Source organism: Pteropus alecto, unplaced genomic scaffold, assembly GCF_000325575.1.
Source record: "Pteropus alecto unplaced genomic scaffold, ASM32557v1 scaffold71, whole genome shotgun sequence".
NCBI classification, from domain to species: Eukaryota; Metazoa; Chordata; class Mammalia; order Chiroptera; family Pteropodidae; genus Pteropus; species Pteropus alecto.
Window position 1 is genome coordinate 5,321,219 of NW_006433024.1, and position 26,775 is coordinate 5,347,993.

Sequence of the window (26,775 nt, forward strand, 5' to 3'; positions counted from 1 at the left end):
TTGTCTTTTATCAAATATATCTAAAATATAAGAAAATTTGAAATGTTTAATTTGTTCATGCAGAAATCATACCCACTGTGCTAATTTTCAGTAGCCTCACCTGTTCCTTTTAATGTCTTAATTTTATTTTCTCCCTTTTAAAGTCTATTATTTTATCTTTCTTAGCTTTAAATTATAAAATTGATAACATTGTTAACAGTATAAAAACGTTAAAAATATTAAGAAAAGTTACTTGTCTCAACCCAAAATGCCACTCACCTCCCTTCCTACCATAAACTAATTGTACCCATTGGAGGTAATCAGTGTTAATGGTTTCATGTCTATTTATTCCCCACCCGCCCATCAATTATTATTGCCTTCAAAAGAAAGAGTACCCTGTGTTCCTGTGTTTATTTGGCAATTTGTTCCAAAGTCCTACTGATCTTCAAAACATCCTAAGTGAATTAATGAACTAGCCTAATATTTTTGAAGATGGAAAATATTTCACAGACAAAGAAAATAAAGAAGCCAAATGTGGTTAATTAATATTTGTTTGGGAGGGCAAGCATGACAGCTCTGAGGACAGAACTTCCAGATCCAGTTTTCAGTCCTTAGTTCTTAACCCAGGTTCTGTTCAGTTAAAACAAAGACCTTGTCACGATCGGATCTGCATTTAAAATAACATTTTCAAACATTTTCCTTATAGAAAGGTTGTTTCTATTATCATTGATATTGCAAAAATTGAAATTTGGCTGAGGTTTCCATTGGTGTACCAGACTCCAGTTTCATATTATTCCAGTTGCTTCTTAATCACCAGTTCCTTAAACTCTGACTCTGCTCCACCGCTAGTCTCCAACCTCTGTTACCCCAGACCCTAGAATCACAATTGACCCTCATAAATACAGTCCTCTCTCTCCTAAGGCTCACATACAACTTGTTCTAAGTTTATAGGTATGATGAGGCTTAATATATTCTTTCTTCCAAAGTACTGCATTTTACAGATAGCAAAGGCTGAACAAGATGGAGTGTATCACTACTTGTAGAAATAAGACCTCCATATTGAGGTGAGGATAGTATTATTTTCATCATAAAAATAATCTTCTGAGATCCCCCAAATCCCACTAGCTCTACTTAATTAAAGACAAGAGCCCATGCAATTTCTTGGTGTTATAAAATAATCATCCACAGTTGCTGGGAGAAGATAGGACTGACTTTAATTTTCTAAATATTTATTTCTACTTGTTAGATATTTTGGCATGAAGATTAAGGAATTATTGCAAGTGGAATAGACTATCAATACTTTTCCTATGCCCTTGCAACCGACTCAGGAGATTTTAAAATGGACTAAGCATAAAGGATGTGTGTGAAGTACAAATCAACAAATGTAAAAAGAATGTTGTAGTCCTCAAATTTAATCAGTGTAAAACAATAATGCCCTTCTGAGTTTAATAATGCTGCTCTACTAAGGATGTTAAGGCACTTCACAGATTACTAAATAGTACTTCTGATTCATCTGAACACACATGATTATTTTAAGGGCTTAAATGAGTATACATTAAAACCACAAATATAAAAAATGCCAGACTCTCTTTAAAATATATACCACCTAAAAGAGTTACCTAGAAAACCAAATGATACTTTTTGGTATTTTTGGTATTTTTGAGCCAACACTAAATATACAGCTAATAAAATGTACTTTTTGTTTTTTAATAGCTCAAGTTTGTGATCCCTGTGCTACTATATTCCCCAAATGAGGGTCTTGACCTGTCAAAATATTCTATTAATCTAATATGCTTTACAGCTATAATCTATATGCATGAAATTATGACATGGCATGGCAAAATAGTTTAAATCAGTCAAACAATTTTTTAAATAAGGAACTTTTACTGTTTAATGTACACATCCAGAAACCTTAAGTCATTCTTCATGCATTTCTTTTATATCTTTCATCATCTCAGAGACTCATGAATTTTGCTTCTGTAACATCTCTCTCTTATCCATTCCCTGCTCACCATCCTCACCTCTACTTGCCATTTCTACTGTCTTTTCAATTACTTGTCATTTCTAGCTTGGACTGGTACAGCAGCCTTCTAACTGGTTAGTCATCTCGTTTCTGTTTTTCAACTCTTTCCATCTCCCTTTCATATTACTGTTGGAAGGATCTCTCTAAATTGCAAATATGATCAATTTATTTTGTACCTGAAACTGCTTCACAGTTTCCCATTGCCTCTGATAAAAAGTCTGAATGTATTAGGATGGCATGGGAGACCCTCTGTTATTTAAAGCCAGCTTTTTATTCTCTTTTTGTCTAAAGTGGTGTCATGCTTCCTCTCTTTCATATGCTACACAGCCACAAAACCACTTCTGCTTGCTATGGCATTCTTCTGCTTCACAACCCTGTCTCTTAGTTCAGTGTTTCCTCCATCTGCCATTTTTTTCTTTTGTTTCCTTGAAGAATAGCTCTTCATCTTTAAAAATCCCATTTAAGGATTACTTTCATAAAGTTTTTCTCAATCCCATATATAAAATTGAATAATTTCTTCTTTGCGTTTATTCTTCTCACAAGGTACTTGGACATGCCTATTCTCCCTTCTTATCAGATTCTCATGGTAGAATTCAATAATCCCTCTTGTGAATATTCTTCTGTTATAGTGCTTGGGACATGCCTTTTCTCCTACTGTTAGAGTGTGAGTTCCTTATAGACAAGGGCTATAGCTTTCTAGCTTCTTCATTTTTGTATCTTCAGGTCTTTGCCTAATGCCTAAAAGACATTTAGAATATATGATTTGAATAATTTTTGACTATTGTATTCTAATATTCTAGCATTTTTAATACTTCATGTTCTCAAAATTACTTTTATTCTTGAGATTATATACTAGTATCTTTCAAGTTTGCAGTACCTGTTTTCATTCAAGATAATAAAGAATTTACATTTTTTTAAGCTTTCAAAACAGGTGGATGGTGGTATCTCTAAGTAAATATTTGATTTGAGGGGAAAATATGGACTAAAATAATCAAAAAAACCAAGTCCTATTCAGAGTCTCCTTTGTGGAGCTAGGCAATCTGTATTTTTAAAAATACATTTAAAAATATAAAAGCGATTCTGATCCAGTCAGTCCCTAAAATAGCATTAGGAAATCACTGATTTAAGGGATCTAAGGTAATTTTGATACATAGCCGATATCAGAAACCACATTTCCCAATATAAATTCCAAGTAATTTAACAACATTTAAAACTCATATCGTTTCTAACATCTCGTACCAAGCATATAACTAAAATTCTGCAAAGCCAGAATGTGAAACCAGGAGTCCTTCTTTTACTAATCTCATCCTTCTCATTTTTATTTTGATGCCCTGAAATAGTAATGCTACTTAAAGGTAGCATGGTTATTATCATACATATGTTACCATCATATCAGGAAATATTTTCAAGAAGATTTTGATAAAAATTTAAAATATACAGTTATTCCAAAATTATACTCCTATAGCTTGAAATAAAACCTTAATTCATTTATGAATAGGTTACAGTTGTCTGGTCTCATGATTTATGTGTAGTTTTAAGAAAAAATAAAAATATCACAGCAGAAGTACCTTTGTACTTTGAAATATCTGGGATTAATCCAATTAAACCATTTCAACATTGTCCACAAGAGAATGAACTCTTTTTGGTATTTCTTCTGTCATTTTAAAATCCATGTACCATGCAATGAGTACATTATAACAACAACAACAACAACAAAAGCCCTAAATACATTTGACTAATATCAGTAGTCTGTGCTGGTTCCAGACTCTTTCACATTATTGATCTATTTCCACCTCTGGAGTCCAAAGCATAGATTCCTATGTTTCTTTATAGGCCTGATCTCTGAAGACCTCAAAATGTACCTAACTCTCCTTAATACCTGGTTACCACTGGTTACTAATTACAGTACGAATAGGTTATTGTGGAATAAGGTGGGTCAAAGGGTTGGGCCACACATCTTAACCTAGAAAGGAAGTAATCCCAAATGACTCATTTAATAAAAGGGCTGGCTTTTATTTATTTAGTTTGTTCGCGTCTATGTCCACAGTTTCTAGAAATTCAGAAAGGTTGATTACTGGAAAAGAGCAGTCTCTTTTTGATTTTGCAGAAGTCTATTTGGAGCTCATTTTTACAGTGAAGGTTAGGTTGTGAGGCTCCAACTCTGAAGCAAAGAGCACTAAAACAAGCGTAGAACTCCTTAATGCGCCCCTCACAACAGCCTTGCCCTTTTCCTGCCTTTGCCTTTCTTATTTTTCCCCAACTGATTTCCACATAACACCCCAAAACAAAGCATTAGTGGAAAGGTAATGATTGTAGCTCAAAATGATTTCTAAAATTTTTACTATGGCCTCCCAGGCCCTCAAATATTGTTTTACTCTGAGATCTCCGTGACTCATCTCTTCTTACTTTGCTTCTTTACTGCCTCCACTCCTGTCCTCCAACTTCCTTGCCCTTCTTGAAGCACTGCAAGCGCATGTCAGTCTCAGAGCATTTGCCCGTACTGCGTCTCAAGGTACTTAGCCCAGATCTCTGCTTGGTTCCCTCCCTCACTTCATGCAGCTCTCTACTCAAATGCCAGCCTCTTGAAGAGGCTTCCCTGACCACTCTGTAAAACAATACTCTGCCCAATACCTCTCTCTATCCACACAGCTTGCTTTATTTTTCCTTGTAGTACTGTTCGTCTCTTGACCAGTTATATATGTTTTTGTTATTGTCTCTGCCTACTGGAAATTAAGTTCCATGAAAGTAGAGTATAATATCTCTATACACTCTACTATATAGTGACCAGAACAGTTGACCCTGAACCCCTTATTCTCTTCTCCTCAAAATACATGTCCATTTCACTTCAGACACAAACAGGCACGCATGTGCGCGCACACACACACACACACACACGCATATGCAAAACTTGCGCTGTCAAAGTGATTGCCGTCATACACCATGCAGCTGGATATATATGCTATGGTTCTTCCTGCACTTTGTGGTTGACGAGTCAATGCATGGACAGATTTTGTGGCTCATCATCCTGGTGGTGCCTAGCATTAGGGCTTAGATGATGCAGGTTCTCAAGTACCCCAGAATGCTTTTCAAGAGCAATATTTCCAGAGGTGCCATGGCATCTCTGTGATTTCTAACATTTCTCTAAAAGTTATTTTAACCCCTGGGGTATAAGCTGCAGATATCACCACCCAAACTTGCAGACAGATTTTATGTAGTAAGTATTAAGACAAAAATCTGAAATGGTTTATATAACAAGGCATAGCATAGATGTATAAGAGAGCCATGATTGCAAATCCTGACTTTGCTACTTCCTTAATAATGTTATCTCAGACAAGGTACCTGGCATTCTAAACCTTAGTTTCCTCTTCTGTAAAATGGGGATCATTTATACATACCTATTGGATGAAATTGTTGTAATATGTATATGTATGTAAAGCATTGCTTGGCACTAGCCAAATACTCTAAATGGCAGTTATTTAAATAAAATTTTCTTTCAATCCCCAGAAGGGATTCAGTGCTAGAAGCAAAGTACTACTCAAGTACTATTTGCTGATTGGCAAGCCTATCTTACACCTTTTGTAAACCCTTCTGTATTCATCTTACTTGATAAAGAAAACATTTTAAATCAAGATAACTTTGTGCTCATGAATTCAAGCTAATTTTGTCCTAAAATTTACTTGTGGGTATAGTTAAAATAAAAATCTACACTAGAGATAGAATAAGACTATTGTATTCAATGTAATCTTTCTGTCTCAAGATAACACTTTGGATCTTAAGAAGAGGTAGATTTGAATTATGACCAAGACAATAATTACAATTGTTCCATTGAAAAAATAGGCAGTTGCTAAAGTGACCCGATACCTACCTTTTAATATTGCTTGCCAACAGGCAAGGTTATTGGAATTTATAATCTAAAGAATAATTTTTAGATTTATAGGTTTAGTAATATTTGCATGTGTGCACATATACCCACAAACACATGTCACCCTTCTCTCTGTAGTAAATATAGTTTTCCCAACTATATTTACTTGGAATATTGTAATTTTTTTTTTCCTTGAGTCTGCATGAGTGGAGGGCAGAGCATGTCGAGCAGAGAAAGGTGGCAGAAGATGAAAAATGTTATTATCTATTGTGCATGTGCCTTGCTTATAGATCAAACAGATTTGACTTATGAATTTTGTTTTAAAAAACGCCAAATCAATTTGTTATTTAAGAATGCAAATTTGCACACTGTCTTTGTCGTAGTTTAGAAAATACTTTATCAATAGTAAAGAAGTCAAGCTTCCTCTTAGCCTTCCAGTGTAGTCAAAAAGCATGTATGGTCAGTCATCGACTAGTTAAAGGATTTTGGGGGGTTTTTTTCAGCCTCATTTTCTTGATTTATTACATGGAAATAAAAATAGCTGCCAGAAAAGACTTTGTTATTACAGAAAGCAAATATGACTGTATATATACACATATTTACAGCATATTTATATTACCTGCATTTTGTGTGTATATGTAAACCTCTACATAGTTTTAAAACATGTTTCTCCTTGATTAAAAATGTAGCCACTTTGTAGAATACACTTTAGATGTTTCTTCGAATAGTGTAAATAACAGCTTTTCTAAAGAAAAAAGTAATGGTAACTGTATTCTTTCTTATTACAGGCCTATGAAAAAATTGCTTACCTTCTCACTAATTTAGGTATGTCCATTTTTCTTCACTCCTTAGTAAGAGAATAACATATGAGCATACCAGTCTGTAGTTGCTTTATGTACTTTAATGTTTTTAATATCAACTTCAGTTATATAACTGTCAATAAAAAGGAAAGAGGTGGCATAGAATATTGGGCTACATCCCATGACTATAGAGAGGCAATGTATGTAGTCACAAAATCTCCTTACTAGAAATCAGCAAACTTCATTCTTCCTGCATTGGAGTGCTTTTTTCTCTGCCTTTTCAGTTCTTTGGTTTTTTCCCTCCCAAGTAGTTTACTTTAATAACAGGCATCACATTTTTGTAGCTGTAGGGAAGATTGTCCCATTGGATCCTTTTATCGACTCTGTAGAGCGGATGTTACTATATACATTTTACAGATGCGGATACTAGAACACAGAGCCTTTGAGTGCCTCGCAGAACTAGTAAATGACTGAACCTGAACTGAAACAAGAGGTTTCTGATTCCACCTCCACATTTCTTGTCATTCACTTCATCTATGTAAACATACCCTGTGTTTCTTTTAGAATTTCCTCGAACAGAATCTGAATGGGAAAACAGCTTTGCCCTAAAGATGTTCCTCTTCCAGTTTGTCAATTTAAATAGTTCTATCTTCTATATTGCTTTCTTTTTGGGGAGGTAAGTCAACTTTATACACATAATCTTTGCAGAATGATAAAAAAGGTCTACAGTTCCATTGCCAATCTGTTAACAAAGGTGGCACTTTTTTATCCCTTGCCTTGGAAAACTGTGCTAATCAGTCTTCATATGCGTTTTTAATCAAAAGACTTCTCAGTACAGTACCTTCTGGTGCATTTCCAATTAAAGTTGGCAAAAAAAAAAAAACCTATGTGCCATACTTGGTTTGAATTATGACTATCCAATCATCAGTAATGGTTTTGTTAAATGAGAAAATAATTTTTGTGTAACCTTAGGTTATAGTATGATTCCTTAATGTGGAAACTTCTTGTGTTAAAAAGGTTTTTTATTTTCTGTCTTTGCTGCAAAATATGAAAAATTAAACTACTGGTTCTGGTTTGCCATATGCTTAACAGTCCAGCCAGTGTCATGGAAACATACTGAAGCTAGAAATATTTTAAGCTAAATAATTCAGCACATTATATTAATATTCATTAACTAAGTCAACAGACATTAAAACTACCCATGAAAATGAAAAATATCATTCGGTTGGTTTGTCTGTACTTTCCCAACCCATTGGTATTGAATTTACATGACACTTTTCTCTTTTTAAGTCAGGTACTTTGATGTGTAAGCATGCCCTAAGTCAACAGTCTGGGGACAGGTTGCACCGATGAACATTTATATCTACCCACACATGGACTCGTTGTGATATATTAGTAGAGGTTCTTCAGTCAACCCCACATAAATACTAATGAATTAAAATGGCTTTTTACAGATTTGTAGGCCACCCAGGAAATTACAATAAACTTTTTAACCGGTGGAGACTAGAGGAAGTAAGTAACCTTGTAAGGGTGGGTGTGGGGATGTGCATGGATTCGGGCCAATGACTGGAAAGAAGGGAGGTGGGAAGAGAGAGAAACAGGTAGATATAGGGAATTTTAGGTATGCTAAAGAGAATACATGGAGAAAACCTAAAACTTTGTAAGAACGTATGCTTTCTATTATAGAAAACTGGCCTCAAATGTTAACCTTGCTACTTATTAATTTGTTGCCCTTAATTTAAACTCTCTGCATATTTGCATCCCCATCTGTAAACTGGCAGTAGTAATCCTGGTTGCAAAATTGATGATAGCTGAGATAATTATCATAACATAATTAGCACAACCCTTGGCCTGTGTAAGGCACTCTGTGAATTGTAGTTGATATTTATCTGTGCTCTGTCTCTGTAGCTACCCGGGTATTATTTTACTGGCCAGAGACAGACTAAGGTCTTTCAAAATCCCAGGTTTCTGGGAAGCCTTCAAATCGAACTTGTAGTTTTCCTTCGTAGCCCAGAAGTACTAAATCTGCTAAAAGGCTTTTCATCTACCCAATTTGGGAATCGATGCTTACTTTTTTCCTGGAGTGTCCAACTGGAGTTAACAAGGGTAGTTTGGGGAACAGAGTGGTTACAGGCAGGTATATCTGCATATTGATGCCATTGTAGGGACTGCTACCACAAATAATTTTGTTGATTTGGATATTCTTACTCTTAATTATGCAATTATTGAAAGTCCTGATTCTTTGAAAATCCCAAGGAAATAACGACAATACTGGTGTCAGGAAAAATGTTTAATAACCATCCTAGATATCTTCCACAATATATGTGACAGATAGTGGCCAAATTTTTCAACAAAAGATTATTGATTTTGATTAAAAAAAAATCAGTGAAATGAAAATATGGGTTTGTGATAGGCCCTAGAAATCCTTGAAGTGTAGATATAAACAGTATACATAATGGAAGATAAGAACTGACCCTCTGAATTCAATCATACAACAAGCATTTATTGACATGTACTCTCTTCTAGGCCTCTGCTGGGTAATATGGGGTGTCCAAATGAAAAAGTCTCTTTCCTTTCTTTCATGATGTTAATAGTCTTAAAGAAAAGAACATAACCATGATATATAACAAATATTTTGTATTTTGAATCTACATTCTAATTCCGTCCTACCCAAATGCATGATCTTAAATATCTCTAAGTCTCAGTTTTTTCTTTTGTAAAACTGTGATATGAAAAACTATTTCAGTAGTACTGGTGATGGGTGGATTAAATTCGATTATGCATGTAAAATCCTTGGCACGAATAATGGTAATTGTTATAAAAAGAAAAAAAAGTACTGTACTACAATTTAGAATATTTATAAACAGCTATACTGGACTTTCCTCATACCATGCTGTACAATATCTCACAAAAATGTTTTGTAAATCTATATAAAATGTTAATAATAGCTAATATGTAATGAGTGCTTACCATATGCCAGCACGTTTTAGCAGTTGTTTCTAAGTGTTCTACATATATTAATACATTTAATCTTCACAAAAATTCTATTATTACACTCATTTTACAGATGAGAAAACAGAAGCTTAGGGAAGTTATATAATTTGCATATAATGATAGGAACATACTTGTAAATTTATGAAATTATCAAATTGATACCAATTTGACCCAGGCAGCCTAGCTTCAGAGTCTGTGCTCTCAACAGTGTGCTTTTCAGACACCATTGGGGTAGCAGATAGGCCCAACTGAGAACATAATGGAAATTGATTTTCATAAGAGATTCCTGAATGATTGCTGGCTCGCAAATGTAATTGGATTTGGAATTAACATACAAAATTGGATGAAATGAAAGGAACATGGATATTGGAGTCTGATAGTCCAGTTTGCTACTAAATTTTATCATCTACACAATGGAGATACCAACACCCATCTTACCATGTTCTTATGAGGAGCAAATGAGAAAAATATGTGAAGGCACTTGTCGGAAGCCAGCCGACCAAGTCAAACCGGGTACCTGAATGGGGGAGCGGGGACTGAGAAAAAAGAGAAGACAGACAGGGTGCAGGAGGGAGCTGAAATGAAAGGAACATGGATATTGGAGTCTGATAGTCCAGTTTGCTACTAAATTTTATCATCTACACAATGGAGATACCAACACCCATCTTACCATGTTCTTATGAGGAGCAAATGAGAAAAATATGTGAAGGCACTGAGCTTTGGGTTGTCCATGGTCATATGATTTTGAGTGGTGCAATGGCAATGAAAGTCTGCGTCTCCTACATGCTCACTCATGCTTTTTATTCTAAGTATAGGCTCTTTTCTACCAAATGAATTTTAGAGTATGGAGGACTAGATTTAGCTCAAGGGAATCATTAGATGAGGGGAGCTGACCCACCAAAACTGTTGGATCCCTTTCACTGCCCTGTAAATCACAAAGTCATCAAGGCTCAATTTCAACAAAATTATAAATGGCCTGTCACTCAGCCTCCCCACTTTGGCCTACCATTGCGAAGAGTGATTCAACCACATGGTTCTATAGTGGTCTTCTTTTTCCTTTCCCACATAATAATATGCTTTGCTAAACCAGCCCTTCAAGGCAACAAACAAACACATTTGGTAAATAGAATTCATCCTTAGCATTATGGAAAAAAAAGCAGTGGATTAGGGTGCAGGAGACCAAGGCTTTTATTTCCACACTACCAGTCAGCATTGTATGACCTTGGCCAAGTTAATATGCTTCTTTGAGATACTCTGCAAAAATTATGAGTTTCACCTTACAGCTATGACCTGTGATCTGCCTCTGCAGCTTACTAATTATTCTGCCTCAGACCCATTTATCGTATATATATATATGGCAGAGTTCAGGGGGCCAAAATTCATCAAGGGGCATGCTTGGATGGGAGAACTGAGACTTCTCCACACAATAAAAATTACCACTGGAAAACCTTCTCTCTGGCTCAGATTAGGGAGTTTTAAATTACTGGGCTGGAACTGGAAAAGCAGGCTCTTCGTGTCCTAATTATTTGTTCCCTTTGAAGTCCCACTGGTACTGATTTGATAGAAATAGAAACTGTGGATCAAAGGTATAGAGTCTATCATCTTTATGATCAGGACATGAACCCATTTCCAAAGAAAGAGACCCACGCTTTCCTACCAAAATATCTTCTACAGTGCAAAGTTTTCAAGTAAAACACATTGATTATAATTTTCATTGTAATCACGTTTTTCTTTGTGGAGGTTTCTGATGATAACTTATACTGAACATCTTTAAAAAAACAGAGAAGCAAAGAGAAAGCAAAATTGGGATTGTGCTGGCAAACTATTTTGTGGCATGCTGTTATTACTTAAAAATATGTTATGATATATGTAGGTACTCCCTCTCCAGGAGGGAGAGCTTAACACCTGCCCCCATCTTGAGAGTAGCCTAGACTTAGTGACTTACTTCTAAAGAAAAGACTAGGGAAAGGGAAAAATGAGTAACTTTGTGGTAGAAACACCTGGAAAACACTAAATCAAGTGATGAAGGTTAATATAACTGTTAACCTCGGATCATCTTGGGTTGGGTTCTAGAGCAGAAAGAAGTTATAAATTGAAAAACTGGTGAACTCTAAATAAATAAAGTCTAGAGTTTAGTTAATAGCAATGTTGGTTTCTTAGCTTTGACAAATATACATTGGTAATGTAAGGGGCGATGGAGGGAATTGGGTGAGGGGTATATGGACGCTATACTATATTTGCAAATTTTCCACAAATTTAAAATATTCTGAGAAAATTATTTAAAAAAATATATTATAACCATTTTGCCATAGAATTAAATATTTTTCTATTTCCTGAATATATATATATATATATACACATACACATATGTATGTGTATGTATATATAATATGTATATTATGTATGATATGTGTGGAATACATAGTATTCCAGAGCATTCATTTAAGGTGTTCGTACTAACACAGAACTTAGCAGATAATAAATGCTCATTAAAAGTGAGATTTGTTGTTATTGCTATTACAATTTTTATTAGTAAATCCTGAAAACTCCCATACCAAGTATCCTCATCCATGCCATTGCTTTCTTGTTTCTGTTTTCTGTATTCATTGAGATAATGTGACCTGGTTAGAATGTGCTTTACAATTTGAAGGTGGAGATGTCTAAGCCAACCAAGAAGAGAAAGATCATTACTGTTCTTGTCATCCTGTTTCAGTGTCACCCTAGTGGCTGTTTGATAGACCTCTGCCTCCAGATGGGAGTTATCATGTTTTTGAAGCAAATATGGAACAACTTTATGGAACTGGGATACCCGTGAGCACTTTATTTTTAAGCTTGCCTTATATAATTACTAAGAAGAAAGATAGAGGTGGTGTGAATAGTTCTTAAAAATTTAGGCTTGGCCATCAGAGAGATGATGGTTCAGTTCCTGTTCTGCTTTTCATTAAATGTGTGACAAGTATGTATGTTGATAAGACTTTCTGAGCCTCAGTTTTCACATTCCTATGAGGGAATCAACCACTATATCAACCGCAAGAATAGTTGTAAAGACTAAAGGAAATAATAGATGTAGAGTAACTAGTACTCTGCTCAACATATTAAGACTTGTTTCTACTCTTCAAACATTATTGATAGTATAGGTTTTTGAGGATAACAATAACTTTCTGGTTTCTTTTGGCTATCAAAAGACCAAGGTTGTTGTTGTTTAATGAAGAGAGACTCCATTTCTGCACGTACGCACACCCTCAAAAAATAAAACAAAGATAAAATCATGGATGGGCAAGGTTTGGTGCTCTTTGTTACACACGCACAAATACACACACACACACAAAATCATTAGAACAGAATTGATTCTGATAACATCAAATCAATAGCGCTATATTTTGTCCCTTTAGATGAGTTTTAACTGTCTTTGAAATGCTGACATGGAAGAATGCTGAATGCCCACTTTTACATCTATTAAAATATATTATTACCCTTCAGAATACAGTGAAATATCGTGTGTTTAAAACATGTGGCGTGGAAACTTTGAGGCCTAAGCAAGGTTAAAGACATGACTATTTTGAAGAATTTCCTGGCTGTGGGGGAAGAACAGGTTACTTGATTGATGATATAAATAGCTTAGTCTTAATTATTAAATTATATCATGATTCTTTATCCTGTTGGCCCACAAATGGTATCAGACATTCCTAAGCGTAGACCTTAGGGTTAGAGAGGTGATATTAACCCTGAAATCTGCCATAAAGTATTGTGTTAAATTACAGGCAGTCTTAGATCATGGACTATGAAGTTACCGAAACCCAGTTCAAATTCCTTCTCTACCCTTTGCTAAAAGATGCTTATAATTTTCTTGACCTCTCTGAGACTTTTTTTTAATTTGTAAATTAAAAGACTTGTAAAGATTGAGATGACTCGATGCTCATTAAACCTTCATCAATAAATGACAGAACTTTTCTGTGAAGAGATTTTTATACAGATCCTCAATGTTCATAACAGATTGAAATAAATATCTTCTAAATGAAGAGAGAATAAGGGATGAAAGATTGGAGAACCTAGTCTGTTCTTGATATCCCTTCCTATCCTTGGCTTACTTCTTTGAAACATAGGGTTTGGGGAACATAATTTGAAAATACCTGAGGAAATTAGGTATTAAGTACCTAGTACAGGATCTGACATGCTGTGAATACTTCATAAACACCATCAAGACTGTGTAGTGGTCAGTACAGTATTAAGAATGATTTTTATAGTTATTATTATCTGTGGACTTTTATACATACCATACACTTTGGACAGCACATTTTCACCATGGCCTTGTCCAGTGGTCAGCCTGGATCATGCATATCAAATCCCAAGTGTACAATAGCAAGGGACATCCCGTTGGTATTTTCCCAATAGCTGGGCAAGGGCATTGCTGAAGAAAATCTAGCAGGTGTGGGCCAGTCACTAAAGCAATGATTTTCAAACTTTTAAACCTTAATTCTCTTTCTTCAAGTAAAATCTTAAGCAGAACTGAAATTAATAAAAAAAGAAAGGTGCACACCTGCCTCAGTCTCAACCTCCAGCCCCTTTTTCATTTTCATGGGGCCCCAATGGCAGCCTCCGTGAGACTCAACAGTGAAGCACTGCTTGACATTCTGGTCCATATGTGGTTGTTCTTCCAATTCTCACTGAGTTCCTAGGTCCATGATTAATTAAAATTCAGAGTGGGTATTAGTCACTGAGTCCTCTGAAATTTACTTCATTCTATAGGTAATTTCATTTAACACTTAAAATAATTTATTACTCAGAAATCTACAGTGTATGCATACCAGGATGTTTCTGAGTCAGAAAATTTCAAGACTACTGAGCTAAACTCAACACAGAACCATTGCCTATAAATTATTGTTCACTATAGTAGCAGAATGTAATCACTAAATGCTCAAACCTTTTGTGAAGTGACTTGTTAAAAGTCATACAGCTGATGCATTGCAGGATGGGGACTAGAATCTACATGTCTTAAAACCCTATCTAAGGCTCAGTTATTTAATGTGAAACATGATTTTACTCATGTTCAGAGAGCACAGCCCAGAAGATTGTGGGTTATGAGCAACAAAGGGCTCAGATGCAATCATAACAGGCAACATAGGAGTTTAAGTATTTATGTAGGTGGGTATAAGGAGGAATCATAGAAACATGTTCACCTAAGCAATATCAGGAAGCATCTAGGTATATGAGGGGATTAATTTCTAGATAAATATGTAGATGTTAATAGGGTGTAGTTGAGTTATAGAAGACTGAGGCCTATTCTCCCATGCTAAACTTAAAAGATGAGACCATACACAAATGTATTCAATTCCTAAGAATGCCTAGTGTAATCCCAGGGTAGTTGGTGTTTTCTCTTTTCTTAATACACTATAAATTGTTCACTAAATGGTTAAACAAGAGCCCTTCGTCTGCTCTGTGGTGTAGGTTGATCCAGAACTGGTGGTCAAGACATAAAATCAAGCGGGGAATCCAAGATGCATCTATACCTCAGTGGGAAAATGATTGGAATCTGCAGCCCATGAATATTCATGGACTGATGGATGAATACTTAGAAATGGGTAAGGAAGAACCTTCTGAGGACTTCCTGATTCTGTTTTTCTATTTCACTCAGGCTTTGGCTCAAGAAAGAAAAGCCTCTCTCTCCTTTCCAACTCCAAGCATCTTAAAACGCATCTGCACCTTTATCTCAGCAGAACTAGAGAAGAGATGAAAGCGGTGCCCTTGGAAGGCTCACACATTTTGTCCTCTGTCAGCCATAACATTTAACCTAAGTAGAGATTTTTCTCATAATGAATCACCTAGCTTTTGAGCAATATTTTAAAAGAACAAAATAAAGCTGAACTCATTCTTATGTTAAGAAATATACTATCCCACCCAAATAAAGCTATAATTCTTTTTCACAATATACCTTTGCACAGACCTAGTCTGAGCCTTGGCTTCTTTGAGAAACATATTTATATTAAGAAAATAAGGATTCCCATTCTAAGTATTAAAAAAATCACTGTGTGATTTTTAAAATCTTGACATTTGCTTGTTCTCTTGCCTTCAGTTTTCTCATCCATAAAAAGAGAGGAGAAGGTTAGGTCTCTTGGGTCTCTTCCAGAGCTCAGCATTTTTATTCAAGGCCTCCTTTTTGACTCCTTTTGTCTCTACTTCTCCTTCATGCTGTGTAGCATAGAGGTGGAGAGAACATAGACTTTCAGTGTATTGAGATCTGAGCTTGAATGTAGGTTTTAACATTTTCTAGTTTTCTACCCTTAAGCAAAATTACTTAACACATAGGAGCTATCATTTTCTCAACCGTAAAATGCGATAAGTATATTTACCTTGTAGGGATGTTGAAGGGCAACTTAAGCAAAGCACCTAATATGGCGCAAAGAAGACATTCGATAAATGATCCTGTTTACATTACTAATTCTCTTATGTTCTCCCTTTACAGTTTTACAGTTTGGTTTTACCACCATCTTTGTTGCGGCTTTTCCTCTGGCCCCTCTTTTGGCTTTGTTAAACAATATCATTGAAATCAGGCTGGATGCATACAAATTTGTCACACAGTGGCGGAGGCCTCTGCCAGCTCGAGCAACTGACATAGGTAAGATTCGGGAATTAAAAGTGTTTGCATTGCTAGGACCAAAATGTGGTTTGATCTTATTTAACACTAATGTGTGCTTCTATTGCTGGAGCTCCCTTCCAGCCATAACAAAACTGAGCAGTTTTAGTTAACAAAAGAATGAAATGGACACTTACTTAGTTGAGAGTAGGTTCATACTGAGCATGCTATTTCATAAACTTGTTTGTAACTACAAACAAGTAGTTACAAGGGATCTCATATATATCTTTCTAAGTTAATAAATAGAGTTCTGCATCATTCTTTACAATTGTTGTACAGATTTCTATTACATGTTGTATGACATTAAAAAAAAAATCAGTCCCCTAATTAGAGATGTTCAGATTGCTTCATTTCTCACTATTATAAACAACACTGAGGTGAACATCTTCGTCTATACTTTGTCTGATTATTTCTTCAAGATAAATTCCTAGAATAAAATTCCTGTATCAAAAAGCATATACATTTAAAATTTTTATAATTTGTCATGTTCTTCAGAAATGTTGTGCCAGTTTATACTCCTACCATAAGTGAAAGAATGCCCATTTCTGTATTTCCTCAACAACTCCAAATGTTATTACATACTTAGCAATCTGAAGAGGAAAAACTGATACCTTGTTATACTTATTTGCATTTTTATAACTAGAGATTAAATATATTTGTATTTCTTCTTTACTAATTGTATTTATATCCTTTGGCCACTATATCTGATTTGGTAATCTTTATCATATTAAGAATATTCACCTTTTATATGTGTTATGAACATTTTCATATGCTAGTTTTTAATTTTTTTACTCTATAATGAATAAGACTTTAAAGTGTATATAAAATCAAATTGTTATATAGTTATTATTTATGGCATTCTTAAAAAGGTCCTCCTGATTTTCACCCATTGTTTTAATTGTTGTTTTGAATTTTAGACCCACATGTGTTGTTTGACTTTTGTTTGTTTGTTGCCATTTTATGATTTTATTTAAAATATTGATCTATCTGGAATTCATTGTTAATAAAAGATATTAAAATTCAAATCCAGCTTTTTTTCCTAATGGATAGCTGATTTCCCCAAAATCATCCATATTGTTTTTAAAAAACTTGTTTGAATTATCTCTGTTATAATAAATTCTACATAAACTTAGGCATGTTACTAGAATCTCCATTTGTCTCATTGATTGACTACTTATTCTTGGTATACTGTTTTAATAAACTGTAGTTTTGTAATAGAAATTCTAAGTATGTGGAAAAGCTAATTTATACTTTTTGGGGAATTTTCTTGCTAAAGGGTTATCCTTTCAATTGATATTGCCATTTATATATTCAACAACCATCAAAGTCAACAGAATATATTAATCTGTAGAGATTTCATGCCATTCAATCTGAGTTCCCATTTTTTGAAGCAACTAAAATTTATTATTTTAATTTGATGTTATTTAATTTGGATATATTCATTATTTTATTCTTTTAAAAATGTAAGCACCATAAAGAAAATCTAAAAAAATAAATCAAAGAAGAAAAAATAAAACTCCAAGTTTAGCTTTAGTGTTTATTGCACCTTCCAATGCATAGATTACTATTTTTTAAACTTTGCTAGATTGTCTTGTTCAAACCGGACAACACTAAGATATAAAAAGAGTCAATAATAATCCTCTCTCTCCATTTACCTTTCCCTTCTACCTCAAGGAATCAATGAAATCAATTAGGCATGTATCCTTTATCCGTGTTTTTCTTATCATACAAATATACAAAAAAAAATACTTATGAACATATATAGGGTTCTGCTTTTTTTTCTTCATGGATATCTTCTAGCTCAATACATTTTAAGAGAGTAGTAATAATCATAATATGAATGTATCATAAATCTTACTAAATTTACTAAATTTTCTAAATTTACTAAATTTTCATTTACTGAATTTACTAAACTTTCCCATTACAAACAGGAATAAACATAAATATAGCTATAGATATAGAAGTAAATATAGAGAGATAGATATTATATATACATTACATATCACATATCCATATATATGTATGTACAATATGTCTGTAGTATAGATCCCAAAAAGTAGGAGAAATGTATTCATATTTTAATTTTAAAAGATATCAGATTAATTGCCACAAATGTTGTAACAAGTCATACTTCAAACAACTACGTAAGAGTTTCTGTTTTCCTAACCCCCTAAATAGCACTGGATGATATAAGACTTTCAATCTTCAACAATCTGGTGGATTTAAAAGAAAAAAAAATGTTTTCCTTAAGGACATTTTTCTGAATACTAGTGATCGAAAACTTTTTAATATATTTATTGGTTATTTGCATTTTCTTACCAAATTCTCTTGGATTCTTTGCCCATTTTTCTCTTGCTTTATTAAAATTTTAATTCATTTTTGTATATTAGGTATAATAACTATTTTTCCTTTTTTTGTGAAGGACATATTTTCTCCCTGGATATTGTTTTCTTTTGACTGAATATTGTTATTTTTATAAAAATATATGTTAACTTTTGATGTATTCAGATAGTGGTTTTGTTTATGAATTCTGCTATCTTGGTCTTATTATCTCCCAAACCAGGGAATGCTAACATCATTTTTGTTTTCATGTTTTTATTTGCAACTGAATGTAGCCACACTATAAAGATTTTGAAAAACAAAAAGTGTGTATAGGGGAGGACAGACAGAGAAGTTGTCATGCTATCCAATCACCTTTATCCAGCACTTTGAATATTTTTTCCAGGACTTTTTGCTTTATATATAACATATCAGTATTTTTAAAGCTAAGTTAATACTATTTGAAATATAATTTTGTCTATAATCAATAGTATATTGTTACTATATGCAACTTCAAAAGCTTTCTCAATGATGTCAGATTGGCCTCTTAAGAAGTAGAAAATGTCAATTAGTGATTTTCAGATCTTGACACAAAACTAGTTTTACTTTCTTGTATTTTTAATTTAAGAAGTCACTTAACAAAGATAAAGGCAAAACCTATGGTGAATACAATTATTTCAGACTTGGTCCAATGATGGAGAACTTGAAGAGTTTTGTTTATTGTTTTTATTACCTCAGCAAGTTCTATTTAGGCTTTGAAGCAATTGTGCCATGTTTCATTATTATAGACATGAACCATTCCCAATGATATTTTAATTTTCAAATCTTTCTGGATAGAGGTCTACCTTCCCTTTGTGGAAGAGTATTCAATAGCTGTTTTATCTGTAGTGAGATACTATACCAACGAATTAAATAATGGACAGGGCTATGCTTCCAACATAAGTAAAACATTTTTTCCAATGTAAGAGAGGTTAGAGGATTTTAATTTTTTTGTATTATTCACTATTTTTAATCTTTCTCCTATTAGGTATCTGGTATGGAATTCTTGAAGGAATTGGTATATTGGCTGTGATTACCAATGCATTTGTAATTGCTATTACATCTGATTACATCCCACGTTTTGTCTACGAATACAAATATGGCCCCTGTGCAAGTCATTTTGAATATGGTGAAAAGTAAGGTTGAAATTTACACATTTTCCTGACATATTTTATGTTTGTAATTAAAATGAGAACTTATTGGGAAGTTTTGTTCTGTAACCATTAAGGGCAATGTTTCTGATCATTGCATTTATACTGTATTTATTGAATGAAATCAAGCGGGGTTATAAGAGCAATGATGTTTTCCAGTAAATAATTTTAGAGTCTCTCTATATTTTGACTTGGAAGTGTATCACTGCCATCAGAGTATTAAAGAATGTTATAATGTATTTAAGAGTCAAATTTAGAATGGAAGTAACTGTAGAAATCATCCAGTGCAATCTTCTGTCTATGTAAATGGGGAAATTGAGGTCCACACTGTTCATCAAACTTGGTGAAAAAAAATACAGAATATGAAGAAACTGTCAGAATATGACTAAAGATTTTTCTAAAGGAATTTACAACTAGCTGTCTTGTGCATTACAGTATGTTTAAAGGCCGTCTTGGCCCCAACCCAGTAGATACTGCTAGCAACCTCCGTACTCCCCAAGTCATGACAACCAAAAATGTTTCCAGACATTGCAAGATGTCACCTGGGAGACAGAGTCACCCAGTTTATAACCACTGCTTTAGGGGCTATGGGTATTTCAGCTCTTTCCTTCCTGAAGGCAGTAATTAAGGAAGAATGCAAGAGAATACTGGACTCGGGGAACAGAGAGAAATTGGAGTTCTAGCTGGCGATTAGCCTTAGGAAGTCGTGATAGGAGATAGCAGTGAGAGGAGAAGCTGCTTCTCCTTCTTCCTTCAGGAGTAGTTTTGGGCATGTGTCTTATCTGGATGCAGGACATGTGCCCTAACAGGCTGAGCCCTGGTTTAGGATGAAGTCAACCCTTAGCTCTACTGTTGAACTGACGTTTTCACAGAACACTGAAACGCTTGTCTGAAAATACACGTTTCAGTTTTTCAAAAAGAGATAATAAAACATGAGATTTTATTTCATATTTTTAGAGTCTTGTCCAAAGATTTTTAAATTGAAATCAAACACCCCTAAGTTCAAGTTCTAACTTTGCCTTTTACTCAAAGGCACCTCGTCAGTCTGGGCCTATGATTAAGAAATAGTGCCTGAAGTTAACATTTTATGTACTGTAAAACACTATAAAAATATAAAGTACTTTTAGTATTAATATTGAAAAAATCCCATTTCTCTTAATTCAGAATTCTCTAGGAGCAGATTTTAAAGCTTTAAAATAAGTAGACACATTTGGCAGCCCTCTTTCTTAACCGCGGTATTTGCTGGTGTCTTTCCTGCCACCTAGTGGCAGAAGAAAATTAGATCGGTTGGGTATCCCTTTACTTTCAGGGCCTGCCTTTCAGGTAGATCGCACCAGACTCTATCTCCATGTTGAGTGACTAGAGATGCAGAAGGCTTATGTGAAGTTGAAACTACAAGTACATAGGATCCCTGTTATTAATGCTTAGCAGCTAAATTGGAATAGATTCATTCAGACTAGAAATTTTCAGAGCAAGATGACAAAAGGATAAGATGGCAATGAAGAGGAGGGTATTGGCAAGTTGAAATCATAAATTATGAGGTAAGCAGGGAATGGAGTGAAGCTAGTATAGTTCTATAATTAAGAATTCAGGGTTTATAATGAAACAGATGTGTATTGGAATCAGGTTCTGACAACCGTTTATCCTGGCATTGGTTTTCAATGTGTGGTCTGCAGATCTCCTTCAGGGTCCATGAGGTCAGTACTATTTTAATAACAATATGAAGACATAATTTCCTTTTTTCACCATATTAACATTTGCACTGATAGTACAAAAGCAATGGGGATAAAATTTTCTGGTCACTTTGCATAACTCAGGACAGTGGCAAGAAAAAGTACTGCAAATGATTGTATTTCTCAGCTATATAATCACCATTATAAAAGCACCAGTAAGAAATTACAGAATGTCCTCGATCAAGCAGTAATAATTATTAATTTTACCAAATCTTTACCCTTGAATAAATGTCTTTTCAGCATTCTATTTGACAATATGCAAAGTGTATATAAAATACTTGTGCGGATTGTTAGAGTTGCAAACTCAACAAACTTTTTTAACACAGAATGATTACCAAAGTGTAATTATGAAGGCTGTGTATTTAGCAGACACTTTTTCTTAAAATGCACAAAACTAACTTGTTCTTTTAAGGAAACTAATTGACAGTATTTTTGCCATTAATATATTTCAAGCTTTAAAGTGAAAATTAGAATTTTTAATAACATTTATCTACCACTGTGACCTTGAAAGTTTCCCAAAACTTATAGATTATTTTTTTCTAATGAAAATCAATGGTTGTATTAACATTTGTGGCTTTTCATAGTCTATTGTGAAATATATATTAACATTTGGAATATCTGAATAATTCGGCAAACAAATATTTTCCAAATGACCCATATTTGATGTTAAAGATGAATTAAACAAAAGATGAATTAAAAATTTAAGATAGACTTATGGATTTTAACATAAAATTCATATGAAAACTTCACTAATAACACTTAGATTCCACATTACAACTAAACTTTAAGAAATGACCACATTTGCACTTTATGTGTAATATCAAAGAAAGATATTGACAGTTATCTGAAATGCTATTAAAATAGTCCTTTTTCCAACTACTTAGCTTTGTGAGACCAGATTCTCTACTTGCTCTTCAACCAAAACAATATATTGCAACAGATTTAACACAGAAGTAAATATGAGAATCTACCTGTCTTCTATTAAAATAGACATCAAAGGGATTTGCAAACACGCAAAACAATGTCATTGTTCTCGCTACAATTTTCTTTTGGAAAATACAGCTATTTTTCTTTAAAGTGTATTTTTTAAATTTAAAACAGATCTGGTAGTTATTTTAAATGAATTATTAGATAAATATTTTCTGAATTTCTCTTTTAATTTCTAATGTGTTAAATACCAGTAGATATAGCCCTATGAAAAAAGCTCTTTGATATCCCCAATAATGTTTAAAAATGTAAAAGGTACTTGAGACCACAAATTTTGAGAATTATAAGGCCTAGAAAAAGTTATTTAGTCTCTGTAAACCTTAGTTCTTTAATCTATATGATGAAAATTAAAATATATATGTCCTAAGGTTATTGTAAAAATCCACCCTGACCACTAGGATAGGGATTTTTGCCTGTTTTGTTCATGGTTGAATACCAGGCATCAAGAATTTTTCTAACAAATTGAGATTCTCAATAAATATGTATTGAATAAATTAATAAATAAATCACAAATAAACATGTTTATTGATTGCCTGCTTAATTATAATTAACCAAATAGTATTAAATGCATATTTATAAAATATATATTTGTAGTGTTTTAATCCATAGGACGTAATTACTACAATGCCTAGTACATAGCAAATAATAAATGTAAGCCAAATGAAAGGATAAGATAGAAACTGAAAGTTGCAGACGAGAATCTGTCTCATAAATGTACAATTACAGATGTAACGGGAGCTAGGAAATACAATCAGAGAGACTGAGATGCTAGGAGTTAAGAATGAAAGGAATAATGGCACTTATTAAATCCTGTCATTCGTAATGAAGAAATTGGACTAGAATTTTATGAATCTCTGAATCACATGATACATTTCTTTCCTCCCAGTTGTTTAAAGGGATATGTCAACAATAGCCTGTCCTTCTTTGACCTGAGTGAGCTTGGCATGGGAAAGTCTGGTTATTGCAGGTACTGACTTATGAATTATAGATGTCTTTTCTTCTTGCTTTCACCGTTCCATCTCTCCCCTCTACATGTTAATGAGTACATTTAAACTGTCATTTTGGATTTTAGCAAATCAAGAACACTTGGAACCTCCATATTTTGGTCTGTTTTTCGATTTTGTGTGTGTGTGTGTGTGTATTTTAGATACCGAGACTACAGAGGTCCTCCTTGGAGTTCCAAACCCTATGAGTTCACCTTACAATACTGGCATATCCTCGCTGCTCGATTGGCCTTCATTATCGTGTTTGAGGTTAGTCAAAAACTGACAAAAATTACTGTAGGTAAGCGCTTTTCCAATTGATACAGTAGTTGCCTCTTTGAAGTCAGTTCCTTACTGACTTCCAAAAAGGGACTTGAGTGTATCCCAGTCCCTTATGAAATATGAAATTGCTATAACCAGTGCCAGGAAGAGCAAGAGCTGAATAGCGTTAAGGTAGGTTAGTGGGTCTTTTTACCAGAAAACCAAGATGAAAGCTACTCGCATTTGAACTGAGAATTAGTATTGAGCATCGCAGTAACCAAATTTAAAAAGGAAAGGATGGTTTTCATCATCTATTAAAAGAATCCATATCTATTTATCAGGATGGAGAAACTTATTTTCTGAACAATCAACTGTAATTAGAGTTGCCTGGGAACACTTTTATAAAAAGTACATAGATTTTGATTATCAGGGCCATGCAATGATATTTAATTGTAGTCCCGTGAAGAAATTTTAGAGAAGCTAAGAATTATTGCCTTGCTTAGCATCAAACCAGGTTGATATAGTGAAGAACTTGGCACTGGAATTTACTGAATATCTATTCTCTAAAGTCCCCAAAGGTCTATGGAAGAACTTTGAATGTATCTGTTTCCTATGGCCAAAATTACAGAGAGAAAAAATAGCCAGGAAAGAATCTCTTGATCTGCTTTTCTATGGGAAAATATGACCTGTTTTACTATGATTCATTGTGTAATGCAGTTCCCTAGGATACATACAGCAAGCTCAGTTTAAAAAGTGTCTTGAATTCTTCTTTTCCATGTAGAGAGACTATTGTCACAAATTCTTTTAGGTAAATGTTTTTTTTTTTTTTCCATAGATCTGCCTAACTCTATATAGTATCAGATTTTTTTAATTTTCTGAGAAACTGAAAGATCAGTCCTTCATGAAAAAGGATACTTTTATAATAATAGGAGGTAATATTTAAGTAGTGCTTATACTGTGTCAGGTACTCCTTTAAACCTTTCACATAATTTGTTCATTTAATCCTCATACTAATCTTGAAGAATACTATTATTATCACTATTTTAAAGGTGAGACACAGAGAATGTAGGTGATTTGTATAAGGTTACTCAGCTAATGAGTGACAGAGTAGGGTTCAGACATAGGCATTCTCATTCAGCATCTGTACTTTTAACCACAAGCATATTATATTTTGATTTTTGCTCCTACTTTTTTATATATATAATACTTTTGTCAGTCTATTTTTAAAAATATTTTTATTATAGAAGAATTATGTAATAGACATAACATTTTTAAAGCAGTTATAATAATATAGAACTTAGCAGGGTAGATGTTCTGAAAAATGTATGTACTAGAGGTTGAGTCTAATCTCACTATATTCTATGTGGTTTGTAGACTGTGTATTGCCATCTATCAGACACGGGATTTCAACGGATGTAGTCTTTCTCATCCGTGTATAACAATTATATCATAATAGTTTTATATCATAATAGTTTTATAGTTTTATATCATAATAATAGTTTTATAACATAAAATAGTTTTTGCATAATATATAAGGATTTTATAGATGTGAATTTGATTCATTCAGTATTTATAAGGTGATTTCAACACGTGGCTGTGAAAGAGGAAACAATTCTTTGTTTTCTCTTAATACTTACGAGATTTAAGGCAATAGTAGTATTCCAATATAATTTTTGAAAATATTAATATTCTAGATGATACTTACCAAGTTCTGATGATTGTGAGGCAAGTGCAACATTGTTTATGATTGTTGTTTTACAATTAGCATTTCAGAATTTTTGAAAAGTCCACTTTTCCTTCTTAAATTTGCAGCACCTTGTTTTTGGGATCAAGTCATTCATCGCATACCTGATTCCAGATGTACCAAAGAACCTATATGACCGAATACGACGGGAGAAGTACTTAGTCCAAGAAATGATGTATGAGGCTGAACTAGAGCATTTGCAACAACAGCGGAGAAAAAGTGGTCATCCTGTTCACCATGAATGGCCTTAGTTGGTACCTGTAGCCCAGTAGGGGCAATGCTATTAGTGGGAACGACAGCAACTTCAAAGTCTAGGTGAAATCTAGGAGGAAAGCATGCCTGGCATACCATATGTATAATATTCTACTTGGAAATGTATCACAGCCATCTCTGGGATTTGGAACACCCAGGCTTCTGGGTGTCAGTGGGGAGAAAATAAAAGATGACTCATGACCTTAAAAAATGGTTATGTTGCCATTGCAGGAAGCCAGGATCTAATTCTTAGAACCAGCCTCAGGGAGTTGTGTGTTTGGAGACCTTCATCTTCCATCTACTGTAGTGTAATAGGAAGGGTGATGGTGAGGCTTCTAGAGACAGATTTCCATGTAAATGTTCACAAGCCAGGCATGTAATCACATAGTAATCTGACTCTGGAACCTTGAGTTGAGTCGAGATACTTATAAGAAATGATTTAAATCAATTATTGCCTTTGCTGCCAGAAATCCATGTCCCTTCAGCTTACAGGTTTATTAGGAGTTTCCATGGTTTCTTGCTGAGATTATGGATCTGTGCCACAGTGAATTTATGCTGCTCTACATTGACTATGCAGTTGAAGAGTTGCACATCACCTTTAGTCAACCAAAAATCTGAGATTCCAGAAAGAATACCATTCATTGAAATAACATTATATTGCATTGGCTACATTCAAATCTGTTGTATCACTGGCAGAACCAGTTGCACTGGATTTTTTTTTTTTTTTTTACGAAATACCAATAGAGCCACATACTTATAAAATAAAATATAGGTGTTTATTCTCATATTATTTAGAACACTACTAATTCATATGTTACTGTGGAAGGCAGTTTTATAGTACATTAAATTTTTTCCTTACTGTTTTATTCCATCAATGCTCACAGAATTTGAAATGCTGTAAATATGTTGGTTTTTCTTAGACCTCTACACCTTGACTATATGTAATGCAAGTTATAGTTTATGCAGCTCCAAGACCAGTTACACAGTAAGCCAATGTGACTTGTTTTATTCAGGAAA

General features: G+C 34.0%; 1 protein-coding gene across 1 annotated transcript in view; it reads left to right on the top strand.

Annotated features, from left to right (window-relative positions):
- Positions 1 to 25,774, top strand: part of ANO3 (anoctamin 3) — a 330,657-nt gene extending 304,883 nt beyond the window's left edge. Inside the window, exons 19-28 of the mRNA XM_006908142.2 lie at positions 6,653 to 6,689; positions 7,229 to 7,340; positions 8,119 to 8,176; positions 12,372 to 12,469; positions 15,104 to 15,237; positions 16,119 to 16,271; positions 19,636 to 19,783; positions 23,405 to 23,485; positions 23,666 to 23,771; positions 25,575 to 25,774. Of these exons, the coding sequence (XP_006908204.2) occupies positions 6,653 to 6,689; positions 7,229 to 7,340; positions 8,119 to 8,176; positions 12,372 to 12,469; positions 15,104 to 15,237; positions 16,119 to 16,271; positions 19,636 to 19,783; positions 23,405 to 23,485; positions 23,666 to 23,771; positions 25,575 to 25,757 (1,110 nt within the window). The 3' untranslated portion in view covers positions 25,758 to 25,774. The remainder of the gene's footprint in view (positions 1 to 6,652; positions 6,690 to 7,228; positions 7,341 to 8,118; positions 8,177 to 12,371; positions 12,470 to 15,103; positions 15,238 to 16,118; positions 16,272 to 19,635; positions 19,784 to 23,404; positions 23,486 to 23,665; positions 23,772 to 25,574) is intronic.
- Positions 25,775 to 26,775: the final 1,001 nt, after the last annotated feature.